Genomic DNA, 19895 nt, shown 5'->3' with positions numbered 1-19895 from the left:
ATGTTTCAAGACAAAGTTTTCACAGTATATATTAAAGCATGATTTTCATATTTTTTTGAAAATCTAAAAATGTAGGAAAAAGGAGGAAAGAAGTTGCTCATGGACACCTACGCATCCCACTCCATTCTCATCCCCATGTGGTGGTAACCATTAATTTTTAGGTATCTTTATTGTTTTTTGTTATTCTGAAAGCAGTACACAGTCAATGTAGGTAATTTAGGGAAAAAAAATAAAAGATTTAAGTTGCCTGTAATTTGCCACTTAGCAATAACCACTTTGCAGTGGTTTTCCCCCTGCATAGTTGTTTTATGTAGCTCTTCAGGTCACCTGGAATGGAAATACAGGTGTATTTGCAATAGGAGCTTCTTTTCATATAAATATTCAGGCATCACAAGGGCTCTTGTCTTTCTGTTTACATCTTTTAAAAGTGGAATTATTAGAATTCATCATCCATCTGATTTCATTCAAGCATTCTGGAAAGTTTGAGTATTGCTATTCTGAGTTACAGAAATTTTCATCCTTGGATGCTTCCCTGGGAAAGACAAATGACAATAAGAACAACAAACATGGGCAGAGGAAAGTGGTGTTTTTGTTGAAAAGACAGTCGCTCCCCCAGTAAAGCATGTAGGGGCCAGGCCTGCTGCCTCATTAATCACCCTGTGCCCTTGTAACCAATAAAAAAGCAAGACATGGGGCCTAGAAGGTCAACCTGAAAAGTCTTTGGTTACATTTCTTTATAGTTAGACCAAACTTAAAAGTGCTTAACTTTCTCTTCTTGGAGGTATAGTAATTACAGTGAGTAGGACAAAAGATGAATATTTATGTGATTATTTTACTGATTGAGTGACTTCCCTCAGAAGTGGACATACGTAAAACTGGTTTAGGTTTGTCCACCTCACAGTCGTATTTGCAGTTGTTAGACCTCTCAACTTGATGCTGTCCCATGACAATTTCCTATTGTCTCAGAATCTATTGTGGCAGACCCCAGAGGAGCTCTGAGCTCCTGAGGACTGTGGTGGCTGAGTTGAGGATGGGCTAACTGCACAAGGCACTATGTTTCTTTTCAAAAGGTCAGCCAGTGGTGTGAAGCAGGAATCTACCTCTTGGCTTCCCAAGCTGTAGACAAGTGCCAGTCGCGAGAAGGTGTTGACGTTGCCTTGAACGACATTGAGGCATTCCTGGGCACAGCAAAAGAGTACCAGTTGGTCAGCTCCAAGGAGTTTTACAACCAGTTTGAGTTGATACTCACCTCTGACATAAAGGTAATGTTGATGGGTTATTTTCATCCTGTGGTTGGGAAGGCAGTGTTGGGGGCCTTTGCCTATTGCCTAAGAAAGTCCAGGTAGGATATACTGAGCAAGTTAACTAGTTCTTGAGCCCTCAGGCAGCCTCTTAGACTCCTGGAAACTCACTCTTCACAGTCGGATTCAAATATCACCTTCAGTTATTCATTTCTCTACAAACCCTTCTAAGAATCTCTGATGTAACGTCCACTGTGCTGAGGACACAGTGGTGAACAGAAATAAACATGGTTCCATCCTTCATGGAAGTTACAGTTTAGGGGGAAAAGTTGACATTAATAAATCTCATACACAAATCACAAAAGTGTGTTCCGAGTTGAGGTAAGTGCTCTGGACTTGGGATTCAGGGTCCTATGAATATGACAGAGGAACTTGACCTGGACTGAGGGTCATTTGAAGATGAGTAGAAAAGATGGGGGTCCTTTCTAGTCAGAGGAACGGCATATGCAGAAGCCGCAGGGCTGGAGGGAGCCTGGCACAAGTGCAGAACCCAAGGGTAGTGTGCCTGCAGTACAGAGAGCAAACAAAGATTAGAGAGGGACAGATGAGGTGGGGCTTTGTGGGCCATATTAAGGAGTTTGGTCTTCATTCTAAGAGTGGAGGGAAGCCACTACAGGATTTAAGCGGGGGAACAACATGGTCGGATTTGCATTTTGAGAGGAGTGTTCTTCTGTGAGGCCAGTGGAGTTATGGGTAGCCCCACCCTCTGATATCCACATGGCTTTGTATGTGCCTCTGCTCTAATGGCTTCTTCACCTCTTTTGAGTTATGGGCCCTTCTGAGAATCTGATTCACCTATTTTTAGGGAGTTTGATGTAGGCACTTTTACAAAGGCACGGGCAGGATTTAGGGAACCCAACAGGGATGGCAAAGCACCCCAGGGCTAGCAAGAAACAGGGAGCCATTGCCACCCCTAATTTTAAAGAAAGACAAAGGGAACCCAGGAAATGATACAGCTGTGACTGTAAGAGAGGTAGCTAGTAAGGGCTGTGGCCTTGGGCGGAGGAATATAGTCAGTGGCGGAGAAATACATACCCCTGCTTTTCTCTCTTCTTCTCTCAGATTTCTTGGTGGGGCTTCCCTTTGGCCAAAGCCAACTAAAAGCCCATAGGCAAATGAACCCATCTGACAGAGTCTGTACAGGTTAGCTTCCTGGGTCACAGAGCAGGGTAGAGAAGATGTAGTGGGGGACAAACAGGGAATATTCAGTGTCTATAACTTTTCATAATTAATTTTATGAGATACCCTGAAGTCTATGCATGGACTCAGGCTAAAAGCCTTTTTTCTAATATGACACTACACTGCATTCCAATTATTTATTTTTAATATCTGTCTTGCTTTATTACACTGGGAGCTCCTGAAGGGCAGGAGCCTCATCCTCATCTCTGTCCCTGTGTCCAGCCTGTGTCTGGTGTCCAATCCATGTTGCTGAGCAAGCAGGCAGGCAGGTATGAGAGTGGACTGGGTGCAGTGTGGGCTGCTTGGTGTGGAGGTGAACTTCAGCAATCCTTCCCTGGCCCCTTCCAGTGAGTTTGGGTGGGAAGAGGGGACCTTGAGATGGGACGGGGGGCGGGGAGGATGCGGTGGGCAGACCACCTTCCCTCAGTACAAGATCCCTTCAGCTTCCCTGCAGAAGGGACAAAGAGAAGGCCCATCTGGTGTAGGTGCTACATTGAACACCCAGTATCAATAGTCTCAGGCCAGAGTCCTAAGGCAGAACAGTCTCACCCAGCTCCAGCCCCATTAGCTGCTCAAAATAAGCACATCAGGTCAACCAGGGGGACTTGTGGCTGTGGCTGCAGCCCTGGCCAACTGCCGCCAGCTTCCTGACCACCACCAGGAAATGACTAAAGCTCAATAAGCCACTTCTGGGAAACAGGCAGAAACATGGAGGAAGGAGAAGATTAGAGGAGGAAAAAAGCTTTTTAAAAATCCTTTATGTAAAACAGATCAAAATATCTCTGAAGCCCATCTATTCTTCTTTTGATTTGTAATAAAATTCTAGGTTATAAGATTAAATATCCCACTGTATCAGAGAAAGTTTTATCCTCTGAGGGGTAATGACTGTTGTCAAAACTGGTACTTTATACATATAGAAATATTCCAAGATATATGTTTATACACAGGTTGGTATAGACAAATGCATCTCCTTACTTGGACTTAGGAGCAATGACTCCCTCAGTATCAATGAGCACACCTAGCAGCCCAATCTTCATTTCTATAATAACACCATTCTTCAATAAGAGACTCAGGCTCCTGGGAGAAATGACTGATTCTAGGACTGGGGGAAGAAATATACAAGATGATTCTAGAGCATATTACAATGCCAAAAAGTAAGGAACTGCTAGAAACAAAACAAACCACAATGATGGGACATAGGAAGCAATTGAAAGTGCCCCATGGCCAATGCTGGAACAATTTGAGCAATAAAATTAATAGGGTAGCATTGAATTACAACCCGATGTATAAAATAGATCTCTATGAATCCATGCTGATATAAATGAATGATGGAATAAATAAATCAATAGGGGAGAGGAAACTAATCTCACACGCAAAAGAATTCCAAATTATTTATGTAGATACTTAGCCCTTAAAGAGATGAAGCAAAACTTCCCCGTCCTTAGGTGTGGGCTGCGCATAGTGACTTCCTTCTGAAGGGCACAGTATGGGAAAGAAGAAGTAAAAGAAAGACTTTACAGTGGGGAGAAACTAACACATACTCACTTACATGATCAAGGTCAACATCAACAGTATTCAGTCATGCAGAGAGGATGTACCCTTGATAGAATGTGATGAAAACAGCACTTTACTTCCATGGTCAAATGTTCCATAGTAATGTAAGCTATTAGTGATAGTGGAAACTGGATATGGAGTATATGGGAACTCTCCGTACTATTTTGTAATGTTCCTGTAAATCCAAAACTATTCTAAAAATAAAGGTTGTTTCTACAAAACTGGTAGTTTATGTCTAAAAGATTGAATCTGTTACATTTAAGACATAATGGTTATCAAAACGACATCAGCCATTAAACCACTGTTCTGGTAGCAGCCATGCTGTCTGGGGCTCTACAAGGCATTGGGCCTAGTGCTGCTATTTTGATTTTTCTTCCTCATTTGCTTTCACCACCCAGTGTAGATAATGAAACAATCTTAGTAGCAAACTGTAAAATTCAATTCTTCAAATATTTACTGGGCACCCCGTTTGTGCTTCACCTGAGAACGCAACACTGCGCGGTCCCTGCGGTCCCAGTGCCGGCGGTGCGGTAGACGACGAACATCTCCCCGGCCAATGCTCCCAGGCCCGAGAACATGTAACAGGGAGCGACAGTGGGGCACACAGGAAGGCAGTGGTTGGCCCAGGTACGGAGAGCCTGGAGCTGTAGGATGAGGAGGGAGGTGCCACTGCAGGGCTTTTGAACAGGTACGTTCCATGATCATATTTACATTTGAGAAATCTAATTCTCATTACGATATGGACGATGAAAATGCAGTTGTTGATCTTGCACTACCTCCCCCCTGGTCTGAGCTTAGGAATTTAGGGTTTCTTCTAAATGCCTCAGTTTAACGCAGTGAACCATTTGCAGGGTTCACTCTGGGATCTTGGGATAGATACAAAAGGGCAAAGGTGATTGGAGTCCTGCCCGGTCCGAGAGGTGAGCCTCTGGGCTTTGCTTGGCATGTGGCACTGACCTCGTCCAGATTTTTTCTTCCTTTTATTTTTTAATTGAATTTAGTGGGGAGACCTTGGTCAATAAAACGATAAAGGTTTCAGGTGCACAGTTCTATAATACATCATCTATATAGTGTCTTGTGTGTTCACCACCCAAATTCATGTCTCTTTCCATCACCATTTTTACCCCCTTCACCCTCTCCCAACTCCCCCCGTTTCCTTCCGGTAATCACCATGCTGTTTTCTGTCTATGAGGTTTGTTTTTGTTTCTGTTTTGCTTAATCCTTTCACCTTTTTCAGTCAGCCTCCATAGTAGATTTCTTAATTTGTGCAGCAGTTAACCTCAAACTCATCACTGGGCCAGAAGGGCAGGGTAGCAGTGGCTGGTCCCCAATTCTTATCACCATCAAGCTCACATTGCCATCACCCTGATGTAAGGGCATTTGGTTTCTTTTGGGAGTTGGACCCATCGCTGTGTTATCAGAACCTCAAGTGCACTGTACAACTGTGCTTCCCGAGGCCAGAGGCGCGTTCTCTGAAGAGACTCCATAAATACAGACCCTGAGCTAAATCGAGACTAGGGGTTAGCAAAGTGTAGCCTGTGGGCCAAGGCCGCTTGCCATCTATTCTGTACTGAATTTTATCAGAACACAGCCACACTCATTTATTTCTGTATTATCTATTATCTATGGCCGCTTTAGTGTGGCAATGGCAGAGTGCAGTAGTTACCACGGAGAACAGGTGGTCTGCAAAGCCCGAAAGTTTTACTCTTTGGACCTTTACAGAAAAAGTTTGCCAACCCCTGGTCTAGACCAATGCTGTCTCATAGAAATAGGGCGCAAGTCACAGACGTGAGCTGACAAGGTTTTCTAGTGGCCACATTTTAAAAAGCGAAAAGAAACCAGTGAAGTCAATTTTAATAGTTTATTTAACCTACGTCCCAAATATCATTTCAGCATGCGGTGGGTCTCAAAAATTATAGAGGTATTTTATATTCTTTTCACATGCTAAGTCTCCAACATCCAGCGTGTATTTGACGCTGCCAGCACAGCTCAATTCAGGCCAGCGACATTTCAGGTGCTGGCGAGCCTCCTGTGGTTAGGGGTTACCCTACGGACAGTGCAGGTCTGCACTCAGACCCTCCACAGGGTGAGCCGGCCGGGATCTTGGGGCAGAGGTCAGTCAGCCTTGACAGGGCCCTCAGGCTGCAGGGGAAGTTTTTCTGTAACTAACACTCCAGTCCTGCCTCAGAGATATTGTCTCCTTCCCTTAGAAGGTTGCCCAGCATAAAAAAGAAAAATTTCCTTTTCTAGTTGCAGAATGTGACAAACCACCTTCCTCCCTCCCACCCCCCGCTCCCCCAGTGGGTGATGAGCTTGAACTTTCAGTATTAGGCATCCTCAGAGTACCCTGCATGGCTCATGATGGTTTAACTCTTTTAATTTCAGGTCCTCTAACTGGTGATTAAAATTGTCCAGTGTGGCTCAGCTCAGCTATTTCGAGTGTCATCCCTTAACCAAAAGGTTGCAGGTTCAGTTCCTGGTCAGGGCACGACCAGTCAATACTTATCTCTTTCTCTCATTGATGTTTATTTTTCTCCCTTCCTCTCTCTAAAAGCAGCGAAAATGTCCTCGGGTGAGGATTTAAAAAAATCTGGAAGACTGATGTCAGAGTCAGCATGATCAAGAAAAGGCTCCTCGCTTTCCTTGACCCATGAGAGCTTAGAGGGGTGTCATGCTGGAAGCGAGGCCTTGGTGAAACTCACAGACTTTCAGGCCTTGTTTCTTCCTCTCTGAACCTCTGCCTCGGAGCATATAGCCAGTTATGGGACTGTCTGGGAGTTTCACCTCCCATGGCATTTCTTCAGTTTACTTCCTCCCCATACACAGAGGAGTCACCCTGAATAGCATATACATAGCTATCTTTTTAAAATTACAGGTGCTTGTGGTTTCCTTGATTTTGTTTAAGAATTTAGTCAGCTCTTTCCCCCAGTACACTTAAACTCTTTTCTCCATCAGGCCCTTTATTCAGAGTACATTCCTTATTTTTAAATTGCCCTGGTTTGTTGGCCTAATGCCCTCTATCCGTGGCCTACGGCATCCTCTTTTACCATTAATGGACATGGCTTAGGGATTATTGATCCACTCACCCTGTATTCACCAAGCACGACTCTGTGCTAGGCAGCGTGCAGACACTGGGGATGGAGTAGTGAAAAAGACACAGTCATTGTCGATCAAGTGGGAGATGCAGACTCCTAGAGGCACAATTCTGGTGCAAGATGAGACATGGGATAACTTACATACGGACGCCCAGAGAAGAGTCGCCCTAGGGAGGTTGGTGGTGGGGGGAGAGGGGACGATGGGAGAAAGGGAATGTGTCCTGTTCTCAGGCTCAGCGCAGAGTGATCTCATGCTTTGCTTTTATTCCTGCAGGCCAAAGCCCAGAAAGTCCTGCAGAAGCTGAGTGATGTACAGGAAGTATTTCACAAGAGGCAAATGAGTCTGATGAAACTGGCAGCCAGGCAGACTCGTCCTGTGCAACCCGTGGCCCCTCACCCCGAGTCTTCCCCAAAATGGGTGTCACCGAAAACCAGCCAGCCCTCCATCTTGGGTAGGTTATTTGGGGAAGAAAGCTTTATGGCTTTTTTTTTTTTTTATCATTTCCCATGAGCATAGAGTTGTGGCTGTTTAAGATGACTAATTGTTGTTGTTTTGACAGATATTTAAAACAAACAGCAGATATAAAATAGTACAGGCATTGAGGACTTATAAAGTTTGATAAAATTTCGGATGCAAGGAGAAGCTCACAGTCTAGCAGAAGAATAATGTAAATGCACAAATAACTTCCAGATAAAATAGAATCCATTAAGGACCTTTAAAAGTCCCACCAGATTCTATTAGCAATGGAGTGGTCAAGTGGGTTCTTTGAAAAGATTTAAAAAAATAGGTAAGTCCTCATACCAGTCCTGCATGGTCTTGATTACTATAGTTTATGGCTAAGCCTTGAGATCATTTAGCATAAGTCCAACTTCATTCTTTTTCAAGATTATTTTGGCTATTTTGAGTCCTTTTTATTTCCATGTAATTTTTAGAATCACCTTTCAATTTCTGCTTGGATTATAGTTCAGATTTCACTGACCGTGTATATCACTTTGGGGAGAACTGTTGTACCAACATTGAGTCTTCTGGTTCATAACTATTATAACTCTCCACTTATTTAGGTCCTCTTTAATTTCTCTTGGCAATATAGCAGTTTTTAGTGTAAAGTTCTTAGGCATTTCATGTTTTTTTTTTTAACCCCTATAGTAAATAGAACTACCATATATAACTATCTATAGGAATGTATTTCTCAGTGGAAATACAATTATATCGTCTATGAATAGGGACAATTTTACCTCTTCTGTTTCAATCTCTAGGCCTTTTTTCTTCTGTCTTATTCTAACTGCTGGGACCTCCAGTACGATGTTAAATAGAAGTGGTAAAGGTAGACATCCCTCTCTTTTCCTAATATTAAGGGAAAGAGTTCATGTTTCACCTTGAAGTACGATGTTAGTCAGTGTTTTATAGATGCTTTTTATCAGACTGAGGGCGTTCCCATCTATGCCTCGTTTGATGACAGTTTTCATCATGAATGATTGTTGAATTCTTCAGATGCTTTTTTGGTGCTCTATATTGAAATGAACATATGGCTTCCTCCTTTTTTTTTAATATGGTGGAGTAGAGTGACTTATTTTCAACATTCTTGGGAGAAACCATTCTTGAACATGTTGTATATGTTATTTGTTGCTTCATGTATTTTGAAACTTTGTTATTAAGCAGATGCATATTCATACTTGTAATATCTTTGAGATATACTGGCCCTTTTATATTATAAAATGTCTCTCCTTCCCTCCTTCCCTTCAGTAAAACTTTTTGTCTTAAAGTCTATTTTGTCTTAATATTAATACAGCCTTCCCAGGTTTCTTATGCTTAGTGTTTGCATGAGATACTTTTTCCCATTCTTCTGTTTCTCTTTCTTTTCAAAGTATATTTCTTGTAGGTAGCATATAGTTAGGTCTTGCCTTTTTAATACATTCTGTTAACTTCTGCCTTCTACTTGGAGTGTTTAGTCCATTTATATACAATGTAATTAAGGACATCATTGGATTTAGAGCTACTATTTTGTTATTTGTTGTCTCCTTTCCTCATATGGTTTTTTTTTATTTCTCTGTTCCTCTTTTCCTGCCTTCCTTTGGATTAGCAAATTTCTTTTTGTCTTCCTTTTTAATTCCTCTATTGACTTTTTACTATACATACCTCTTTGCATTATTTTTCCCCAGATGTTTCTCTTAGGGATTACCATATGCATCTTTAATTTATCGAAATCTACTTTGAGTTAATATTGTAGCACTTTATGAAAAATATAGGAAATTTGCAAGGGTATAATTCCACACCTCCATGCCCATCCTCTGTGCTATTCTTTCCGTGAATCTTGCAACTACAAATGTTAAATCCCCCAATATTGTATTATAGTTTTTGCTTTAAACAATCATACATATTTTAAAGAAATTAAGAGAAAGGAGGAAAAGAGAAAATATATATATTCTTTTACATTTACCATCCTATTCACCATGTGCAGTGTTCTTTATCCCTTCATCAGAATTAGCACCTTATGTCACTTCACTTCAGGCTGAAAAACTTCCTTTAGCATTTCTTGTTGTACAGCTCTGTTTGCAACACATTCTTTCACTTGTTATTTATCTGAAAATCATGAGGTCTTTTGATAATTCTCTGTTTAGTACAACTTGTAGCCCCATCTCTTATCATATATTCCAATTTTTAGAAGCCTTGACAACAATTTAGTGCCTTTCTTTCCTGAATTTTTCCATGTGTACCCATGCTCACGCACACACACACACTCAGACCCACTTATGGGCACACCCCATGGATACATACAAACACTCATAGACACAGAGACATCCTCCTTGGATGGCAGGAAACAGGACTTCATTCTCCTGACCTCTCCTCTAGGGCTCTTTTCCAAAACTAAATTGTTTATTTCCATGACTTTGCCTCTCTCATTGTTTTAAGGGATATATATTTGTTACAGGTAAACATGTCAAGAATGATAGATTGTTTCTCAGCTTTTCAAGCCACGATTTCCTAACAGCTAATGACACTCCTAGGGTAAACAGATCTTTGTCGTGTCTGAACAGGCATCATTGACCTTGGTCAAGCAACTCGTTCATTTTGCAGAACAATCCTCTACTTTTGTTTTGGAGTGTAACCACCGAGTGTGGACTCAGGCAGGTCACTAACAGGATTTTCAGTTACATTTGTCTGATTCCTTAGTAACTGAGCCTGTGCCAAGATAAACTATTCTTACTTCACAGTGTAAGGAGTGAGGCAGAGAGCTTAGAGATAGGAGCTGGAATGTCAGCTCTAATTCTTGTTAGCTAGGCGTCTTAGGTAGAACATTTAACCTCCCTGAAGTTAAATAAGGAATGTGGAAAAAATTCCTTTCAATGCCATGTGGCTATACTAGTGGGTAAAATGTACTGAGTGTTACCATGATCTAAACACTTTGTCCATATTAACTCATTAAAGCCTCATAACAACCCAATCCTATAAGCTTTCTCATTATTAACCACTTCTCAGATGAAGAAGCTAAGGCGCAGGGACTTCTCTGTAATGTGCGTCTCGTACGTGAAAGAGCAAGACTTGGATGGTGGCGGTATGGCTCCCACATCCCTGCCTTTAGTTTTGTCATCGTACTTAATAGTGTTAGGGGCAGGCACTTCTCAGTCATGGGCATTGCCAAGTACATTGAATGCATTTTCAGCATCCAGTGATTATACCCGGAATCACTCAGCTGGCAGAGATCCTGCAGACAGTGAGGAGCCCAGAGGATTGCCCATTGCTGCAGAGTAGCTTCAGCGGTCATATAACCAGGGGTAGCAGACATGCACTTCACTACAGATTTCAGCAGAGCCTCCATGAAAAACCTGTAGAAAGCTCAAGCTGCTTCCCGTTGGCTCACAGAATCGAAGGGTTGCAAGGGGCTTCTGGAAGTTAGATGATGGTCAACCTCCATCAAGGTCACCTCACATAAGAATCAGGGTGATATATGGGTGGCATTAGATGGATGGCATTTTGGCCACGGGACCTAGAAATGCTTAAAATCCTATCTCAGGTTAATCATGTGTATCATGTGAGTTTCCCAAAGGAACTCTATATACAAGGATGTTGATGATGACAAATAAGAACTCAAAATACCACTTATGGATTAGCCTTGTAGCCATTACCCCCAATGCAGCCATCTCAGTAAGTCCCAATCTTACTGCCAATGGCCATGGAGCGTGAAAAAAGGTTGTCTCCCAGATGTCTGAGAAGCCTGTGGGAAGGGGAGCAGGGAAATAGAGTGGCAGAGGGAAGAGAGCAGGGAGAAGAAAGCCCAGTTTCTACCTGACTCAGCCAAATGATTCTTCGCACAGTCATATTATCCACTAATAAATGTGACTCCATCAGTTCTGGAATCCAACTGCTAAATCATCAGATTAGCAACAATTCCATCTGGCTAAGGCACTTATATAGTCACAGTATGATATGTGTGTGAGTGTGCGTATGTGTGTGTAAAGAGTGAGAGCATTTCAAAGAAGACTAAGGAAATATAGGAAATGGTTGTGTTTAAGTAGTAAGATTTTAGCATTATTCAAATTTTCTACAATAAGCACAACTTAATTACCTGTATAATGGAAAAATACATTCAATAGTAAGTATGATACCTAGACTTCAATGTGGTCTTCTAATCCAAAAATAACATCAAATATAGTACAAATGATAAATGCTCAAGCAGCAGTGCATAAAAGAATCGTGAAGTTTGAAAGTTAAGGAAGGCTTCATAAAGAAAGTGATCTTGTAGCTGGGCCTTAAAAATAGGAATGATGGAAGCTATCATTTTACCATGTTACATTTACAGATTTGTTGAGGCTGGATGTTTCATGTGGTGTTGGATGTGACTTTTGTCTCTTTGGATCAAATGTCAACTCCCTGGGGTGAAGGATTCTGTTTTACTTTTCCATCTCTCCTTCACCTCTAAGTTCGCCTACCACCTCAGAAATCACCATAACAACTCAATTTAGCTGTGTTAATCAACTACCTCAACGCAGTCCAGCCTCTTGTTCAAGTCAGGCTAAGAGCTGAGTAATTTTAAGCCATATCACGAAATTAATGGCAGATTTTCTTTGTCCTTTTAGCTCCTTTTCAGAAAGCATCTGAGCAACCTTATGCAGAGACAGATTTGAACTCCCTGGAAAAGGAAGATGACAAGACTAAATTTGAAGGCAAGGTAAGACTGCCTTTCTTTTATTGATACAGGTTACTGACATGAGAGACTATTGCTGATATAATTATCAATACATCAAGTTCCCCTGTTTCATAACTATCATCAGCTCCAGAAAAGATTCCCATGGAGCCATGCAGCATAGCCTAATGCTCCCAAGAGCTGAGGTTTATAGGGTTTCTTCTTTTTCTTTCTTCTTAATTGCAACTTGATATGAAAAACTGGTAATACGTAATTGTTAGTAGATATTGTTTTATTGAGGAAAGTCCTTTTATTCATTCCTATAACCTGACTTCATATTTAAAATTGGTAGAACACTGTATATAATCTATGTATAAAAAGCACATGAAAAAATTGCATAAGAGCAACACACACACAGCACATGTGTAACTGGTGAACTCTGAGTAAGCTCTGTGGATTGTGCCAATGTCATTTTCTTGGTTTTAATATTATACTCTATTTATGTAAGATGTTAACACTGGAGGAGGCTGGGGCAAGGGTACCCAGGACTTCTCTGTATGTGTCTTTGTAACCTCATGGGAATCTATAATTATTTCAAAATAAAAGTTAGAAAGAAAAAGAGCATAAGCTTTGGAATCAGGCAGACCCAAATGTAAGCAACATAACCTCTCTGAACCTCAGTTTCTCATTTGTGAAAATGGGGATAACAACAGCTACCTCCTGAAACTATTTCGAGCATCAAATGAAAATTCGAAAATTGCCAAGCACCATATAGTAATCCTGTATTTTAAAAACCCAAATAAAATGAATTATAAATATATGCTGCTGTATAGCCACCTCAGAGAGGTCCCCTTTTCCCTGCCCCTCTGAAAATGAAATATCTGGCTGGATGAATGTTTCTGAAACCGGAGGCCAGCGGGCCACGGGCTCCAACGCACTTCCGCAACAATTTGCGTCCATCACCCTAATGTGTTTGAATACAGGGGATTCCGCTGACCATCAAGGAGTCGGGCAGAAAGCTAATCTTAGACTTTTCTTCCGGGAGACAGAAACACTGTGAGAATTATCTCCACTAGCCTTTTCTTAGAGAGAGAAGGCTGCATTCTTCTGTTATTTGTTTCGTTATCCTGTTCTGGGCAAATTAGGACATTGTCACTGCTGTTTCAGAATCCCTCATGGTTGGAGGAATTGCACCACCATGTCATCCAGAATTAGGAAACAGCCTGCAATTTTATAAGCCTTGATTAACCATTTTAAAAAAACAGCAACTTTTGGAAATGGGTAAATGAAATTAGCTTCACCAGACTGGACATCCATGAAGTCTGTGAAATCATTTAAGGGACATTAAAAAAAAAGGTTGTATTGAAACTAAGCAGGTCAGAAGGGGATGGCATGAAATATTCAAAGTGATCAAAAGCAAGGACCTACAACCAAGATGAATTTACCCAGCAAGGATATCATTTAAAATTGAAGGAGAAATAAAGAGCTTCCTGGACAAGAAAAAAAAGAAAGCTAAAGGAGTTTGTTATTACCAAACAGGTATTACAAGAAATGTTGAAGGGCCTGCTTTAAGAAGAAGAAGAAGAAACCAATCAACCAAACAAACAAATAAAAATCCCAGAGGAACATAGTTAAAAGAATAAAATGGCAATAAATGCATACCTATCCATGAACACTTTAAATGTAAATGGCTTAGCCCTGACTAGGTGGTTCAGATGGTTGGAATGTTGTCCTATACACCAAAAGTTTGCAAGTTAGATTTTCCCGGTCAGGGCACGTATTTACGTTGTGGGTTCAAGCCAGTTGAGGTGTGTATGGAAGGCAACCAATCAATGTTTCTCTTTCATGTCAATGTTTCTCTCTCTCCCCCACTTCCTCTTCGTCTGTATCTGTAGACATATCCTCAGGTAAGGATTTAAAAAAACATGTAAATGGTTTAAGTGCTCTAATAAAGAGACAAAGGGTACCAAAATGGATGAGAAAACAAGAACCCATATATATGCTGTCTACAAGACCAACCTCAGAACAAAAGATACACATAAACTAAAAGTAAAAGGATGGGAAAGGGAATTTCATGCAAATGGAAAGGAAAAGAAAAGCTGGAGTAGCAATATTTATATCTGACAAAATAGACTTTAAAAGAAATTCTATAGTAAGAAATAAAGAAAGATGCTACATAGTGATATAAGGAGCAATCCAACAAGAGGATATAACCCTTGTTAACATTTTTGCACCCAACACGGCACCTAAATATGTAAAGTAAATCTTGATGGACATAAAGGAAGAGATTGACAGAAGTACAGTCATAGTCAGGGACTTTAACACCCCATTGACATCAATGTATAGATTTGCCAGACAGAATGTCAACAAGGAAATGGTGGTCTTAAATGACACATTGGATCAGATGGATTTAATTGATATCTTCAAAGCATTTCACCAAAAAGCAGCAACACATGGAACTTTTTCTGGATAGATCATGTCTGAACACAAAACAAGTCTTAATAAATTTAAGAAGAACAAAATCATATCAGGCACCTTCTCTGACCATAGTGGTATGAAACTAGAAATTAATCACAAGAAAAAAACTGAAAAACACACAAAGACATGAGACTACATAAGGTGTTAGTAAACAATGAATGGGTAACAATGAGGTGAAAAAGATACATGGAAACAAACGAAAATGAGAACACAACAACCCAAAATCTATGGAACACAAAAAAAGCAGTCCTAAGAGGGGAAATTCATAGCATTACCAGCCAACCTCAAGAAACAAGAGAAATCTCAAATAAACAACCTTACTTTATACTTACAGGAACTGGAAAAACATCAACAAAGAAAGCCCAAAGTGAGTCGAAGAAAGGAAATAATAAAAATCAGAGCAGAAATAAACTAAGTATAGTATTAAAAATCAATACAAAAGATTAATGAAACCAAGAGCTGGTTCTTTGAAAAGATAAACAAGATTGACAGACCTTTAACCAGACTCATCAGGAAAAAAACAGAGAGGACCCAAATAAGTAAAATCAGAAATGAAAGAAGAGAAACAACAACTGACTCCACAGAAATACAAAGGATTGTGAGAAAATATTACAAACAATATATGCCAACAAATTGGACAATCTGGATGAAATGGATAAATTCCCAGAGACATACAATTTTCCAAAATTAAATCAGGGAGATCAAAGAACCTGAATAGACAGATTACAACTGTGAAATTGAAGCAGTAGTAAAAAAAAAAACCTCCCAAAAACAAAAGATCTGGGCCAGATGATTTCACAGGTGAATTTTACCAAACATTCAAAGAAGAACTAACACATATTCTTTTCAAACTCTTCCAAAACATTCAGAGGAGGGAAGGCCCCTAAGCACATGTTATGAGGCCAGCATTATCTTCATTATAAAACCAGAAAAAGATGCTAAAAAGAAACAGCCAATATCCCTCATAAATATAGTTGCTAAAATCTTTAACAAAATATTAGCAAACTGAATCCAGCAATACAGTAAAAATATCATACATCATGATCATTAGGATTTATTCCTGGATTGCAAGGTTGGTACAATATCTGCCAATCAATAAATGTGATACACCACATAAACAAAATGAAAGCTAGAAATCACATGGTCATATCAATAGATGCAGAAAAAACATTTGATAAAATTCAACACCAATTGAATCTTAGCAAAGTGGGAATAGAGGGAACATACCTCAACATAATAAAGGCCATATATGACAAACCCACAGCTAACATAGTCAATGCTAAAAGCATTTCCCCTAAGGTCAGGAACAAGACATGGTTGTCTTCTTTCACCACTCTTATTCAACATAGTACAGGAAGTCCTTAGCCACAGCAATCAGACAAGAAGAAGAAATAAAAGGCATCCAACTTGGAATGGAAGAAATAAAATTGTCATTATTTGCAGATGACATGATACTGTATAAAGAGAACCCTAAAGATGCCACCAAAAAACTGCTGGTATTAATAAATGAATTCAATAAAGTAGCCAGAGACAAAATAAATACCCAGAAATTCGTTGTATTTCTATTCACCAATAATGAATGATCAGAAAGAAAAACTAAGAAAACAATCCTGTCAAAAAGAAATAAAATATCTGGAAATAAATTTAACCAAGGCACTAAAAACCCATACTTGGAAAATGATAAGACTCTGAGGAAAGTAATTAAAGAAGCTACAAGTAAGTGGAAGCATATACCATGTTCACTGATAGGAAGAATTAACATCATTAAAATGTTCATACTACTCAAAGCAATCTGTATTTTCAGTACAATTCCTCTCAGGTTACCAATGGCATATTATACAGAACCAGAACAAAAATCCAAAAATTTATGTAGAACTACAAAAGAACCCAAATATCAACATCAATGTTGAGAAAGAAAAACAAAGCTGGAAGAATCATGCTACCTTATATCAAACTATACTACAAGGTCATAGTAATCAAACAGCAAGGTACATCCATAATAAGAGACATATAGATCCATGGAACAGAGTAGAGAGACAAGAAATAAACCCATGCCATTATGGTCAATTAATATTTAACAAAGGAGGCAAGAATATACAATTGGGTAAACATAGTTTAGTCAACAAATGGTGTTGGGAAAATTGGACATGTACATATAAAAAAAATGAAACTAGACCACCTTTTCACACCATATACAAGAATAAACTCAAAATGGATTAAAGACTTAAATGTTAGGCTGGAAATCATAAAAATCCTAGAAGAAAACATAAGTAGTAAAATCTCAGACATTTCACATAGCAATATTTTTTCTGATGTAATTCTTCAGGCAAAGGAAACAAAAGAGAAAATAAACAAATGGGACTACATCAAACTAAAGAGTTTTGCACAGCAAAGAAAACCGTCAACAAAATGAAAAGACAACCCATTGAATGAGAGAACATATTCGCCAATGATATCTGTAATAAGGCGTTAATATACAAAATTTATAAAGAACTTATACAACTCGACACCCAAAAAACAAACAATCCAACTTTAAAAATAAGCAAAAGACCTGAATAGACACTTCTCCAAAGTGGACATAGAGATGGCCAAAAGGCATATGAAAAGATGCTCAATGCCACTAATCACGAGAGAGATGCATATTAAAACCACAACGAGACATCACTTCATACTTATCAGAATGGCTATCATCAAATAAATCACTAAACAACAAATGTTGGTGAGGATGTGGAGAAAAGGGAACACTTTTGCACTGTTGGTGAGAATGAAGGTTGGTGCAGCCACTGTGAAAAAGCAGTATGGAATTACCTCAAAAAATTAAAAATGGAACTGCCTTATGACCCAGAAATTCTACTTCTGGGAATATCAAAAAACCTGAAACCTAATTTGAAAGAATATGTGCACCCCTATGTTTGTTGCAGCATTATTTACATTAGCCAAAATTTGGAAGCAGCCCAAGTGCCTATCAGTAGATGAGTGTATAAAAAAGCTGTGGTATTTACAAAATAAAATACTACTCAACCATAAAAAAGGAAGGAAATCTTGCCCTTGCTGGTGTGGCTCACTTGGTTGGATCTTCATCCTATAGTCAAAAGTTTGTGGGTTCAGTTCCTGGTCAGAGCAGATGCCTAGGTTGTGGGCTTAATCCCCAGTCCAGGTGCCTATGATCCCCAGTCCAGGTGTGTACAGGAGGCAACCAATCAATGTTTCTCTCTCTCCCTTCCTCTCTCTCTCAAAGCAATGAAAAAAATGCCCTCAGGTGAAGATTTAAAAAAAGGAAAGAAAGAAAAGAAGGAAATCTTACCTTCTGTGACAATATAAATGGATGTGGAGAGTATTATGCTCAGTGAAATAAGCCAGAAAAAGACAATTACCATATGATTTCATTTATATGTGGAATTTAATGAACAAAATAAACTAACAAACAAAATAGAAACAGACCCATAGATATATAGAACAGACTGACAGCTGTCAGAATATAGGGCTTAGGGGGACCGGGTGGAAAAGGTGAATGGATTAAGCAAAATAAAAATATTTTCATAAGCTACATTTATTATTTACTCCTATTATACATGCAGATAAAAATAGACAAATGTAGGAGCGAAAGCTTAAATAGAATCCAAGAAGCTCTGACAACCAGACTTTTGGTTTGTTCCTTCTGCTGTTATTTAATTCAGACTCCAAACCCATCCTGCTAAGATGCTAGGTCCCTCTGTGTTTAGGCAGATCACCAACAGAATAGGTACTATTAAGCAGACAGAAGTCTTTATTACAATCATCTTTCTGGGCTTCTGGTTTTTTTTTCTTACTGTTGCTTTGTGTATTTAATGCAGGGCTTCACACAGAACACTTAAGTCAATAGTCAAGGTAGGGGGAGCTGGGTAGGAACAGAGGCTGCCAGACTTCCTCAGTTTGGCAAACAGAAGCTGCTCAGGCTTCCGCTTCTAAAGAACAAGGCTATGAGAAGCAGTGTAAGCAGAAGAGGATTTATACAGTCATAAACAACATGAGTAGGAAGAATGGGGATTTATGCATTAAAATCCCCAAATTCTGGATTAGAAAATCAACTTAGGATCAATAAATGCAAAAGTATTTCCCAAGGTGGATAGTATAACCAGAGAAATCATAATTCCAAAACATATAAGAAATCTAGTAAGAAAAAGGTAGGTTAGAAAAAAAAAGGTTTAGGTTCATGTCTGCATGGTCTATGTATTTCTAAATCTAAGGGGTTCGCAGCTTGGGGTGTTCATTGAAGAATAAGACATGGTTGTGGCAAAGAAGTTTTATTTACTTGCAGCAAGCAAAGGAGACAGGGGTTCATACTCAAACCTCTGTCTCCCCTGAAGGGTGGTTTAGCCATTGCGTATATACATATTTAGACCATTACATTTTGATTTCTTCCTTGCAGTTGGCTACATTTACCTGGTCTGGTTCTTGTCAGACTCATCCTGTTTACAGCCGGTCTGCAAAATATGATGCATTTTAACATTCAGCAAGAAGAGCACTTTGTAAAAATGGCCCAGACCTTGAAACCCTTGTCCTATCTAACAATCCCCCCTGCAATTTTTCACTCCTCAATGTTGAGGGAATGGGGATGAGGGTCACACTTCTGTGCCTGCCTCCCGGTGAACATGGACGGAGTACATCTTTGAGTTATAGCAGCGAAATTCTCTGACCGCCTGACTTATGAAAGTCTTGGGGTCCCCTAGGTTCTGGGATTCCTAAGGACAGGAGTGCATAAAGAGAGCCTTACTCTAGCAGGAGACATGTGCCATAAGAGGTGAGGCAGAAGCTGGGGGAAAATCAAGGAGACCAAGAACCTACCACTCATAAACTTACACTCTGGTGGGGATCTAATGAGAAGATGGACCAGAGTGACAGCCCTCCGAAGGTCAAAGAGCTCTGCGCCTCCAGAACTGATGCCAGTGCGGAAGAGAAGTGGGGAGGTGCTGTCATATTTGAATCTTCTTCCCATACGATCCAGGACACCAAGCCATGATTTTTATTCAGGAATCATTTATTGAGCTGCCAGGTCTATCCAGGACTTTGAAGGACAGGTAGGATCTGGGCGGGAAGTGACTATGCAGAAATAACAAGCTCAGTGGATGAATCACAGCAATTCCAGAGGGGGAAGGGATGCGAGATATGACAGGTCTACACAATAT

At 39.9% G+C, this 19895-nt stretch overlaps 1 protein-coding gene across 3 annotated transcripts in view; it reads left to right on the top strand.

The window, feature by feature from the left end:
* The window catches only part of MCF2L2 (MCF.2 cell line derived transforming sequence-like 2), a 221869-nt gene that overhangs the window by 90917 nt on the left and 111057 nt on the right, over positions 1-19895 (top strand). For all 3 annotated transcript variants that reach the window (XM_054581079.1, XM_054581097.1, XM_054581088.1), the window contains 3 exons: positions 1071-1262; positions 7404-7581; positions 12206-12297. In XM_054581079.1, the coding sequence (XP_054437054.1) occupies positions 1071-1262; positions 7404-7581; positions 12206-12297 (462 nt within the window). The remainder of the gene's footprint in view (positions 1-1070; positions 1263-7403; positions 7582-12205; positions 12298-19895) is intronic.

Source organism: Pteronotus mesoamericanus, unplaced genomic scaffold, assembly GCF_021234165.1.
Source record: "Pteronotus mesoamericanus isolate MK-2021 breed Mesoamerican mustached bat unplaced genomic scaffold, CSHL_Meso_final contig_116, whole genome shotgun sequence".
Taxonomy (NCBI): Eukaryota; Metazoa; Chordata; class Mammalia; order Chiroptera; family Mormoopidae; genus Pteronotus; species Pteronotus mesoamericanus.
This window is presented reverse-complemented; position numbering and strand designations above follow the sequence as displayed.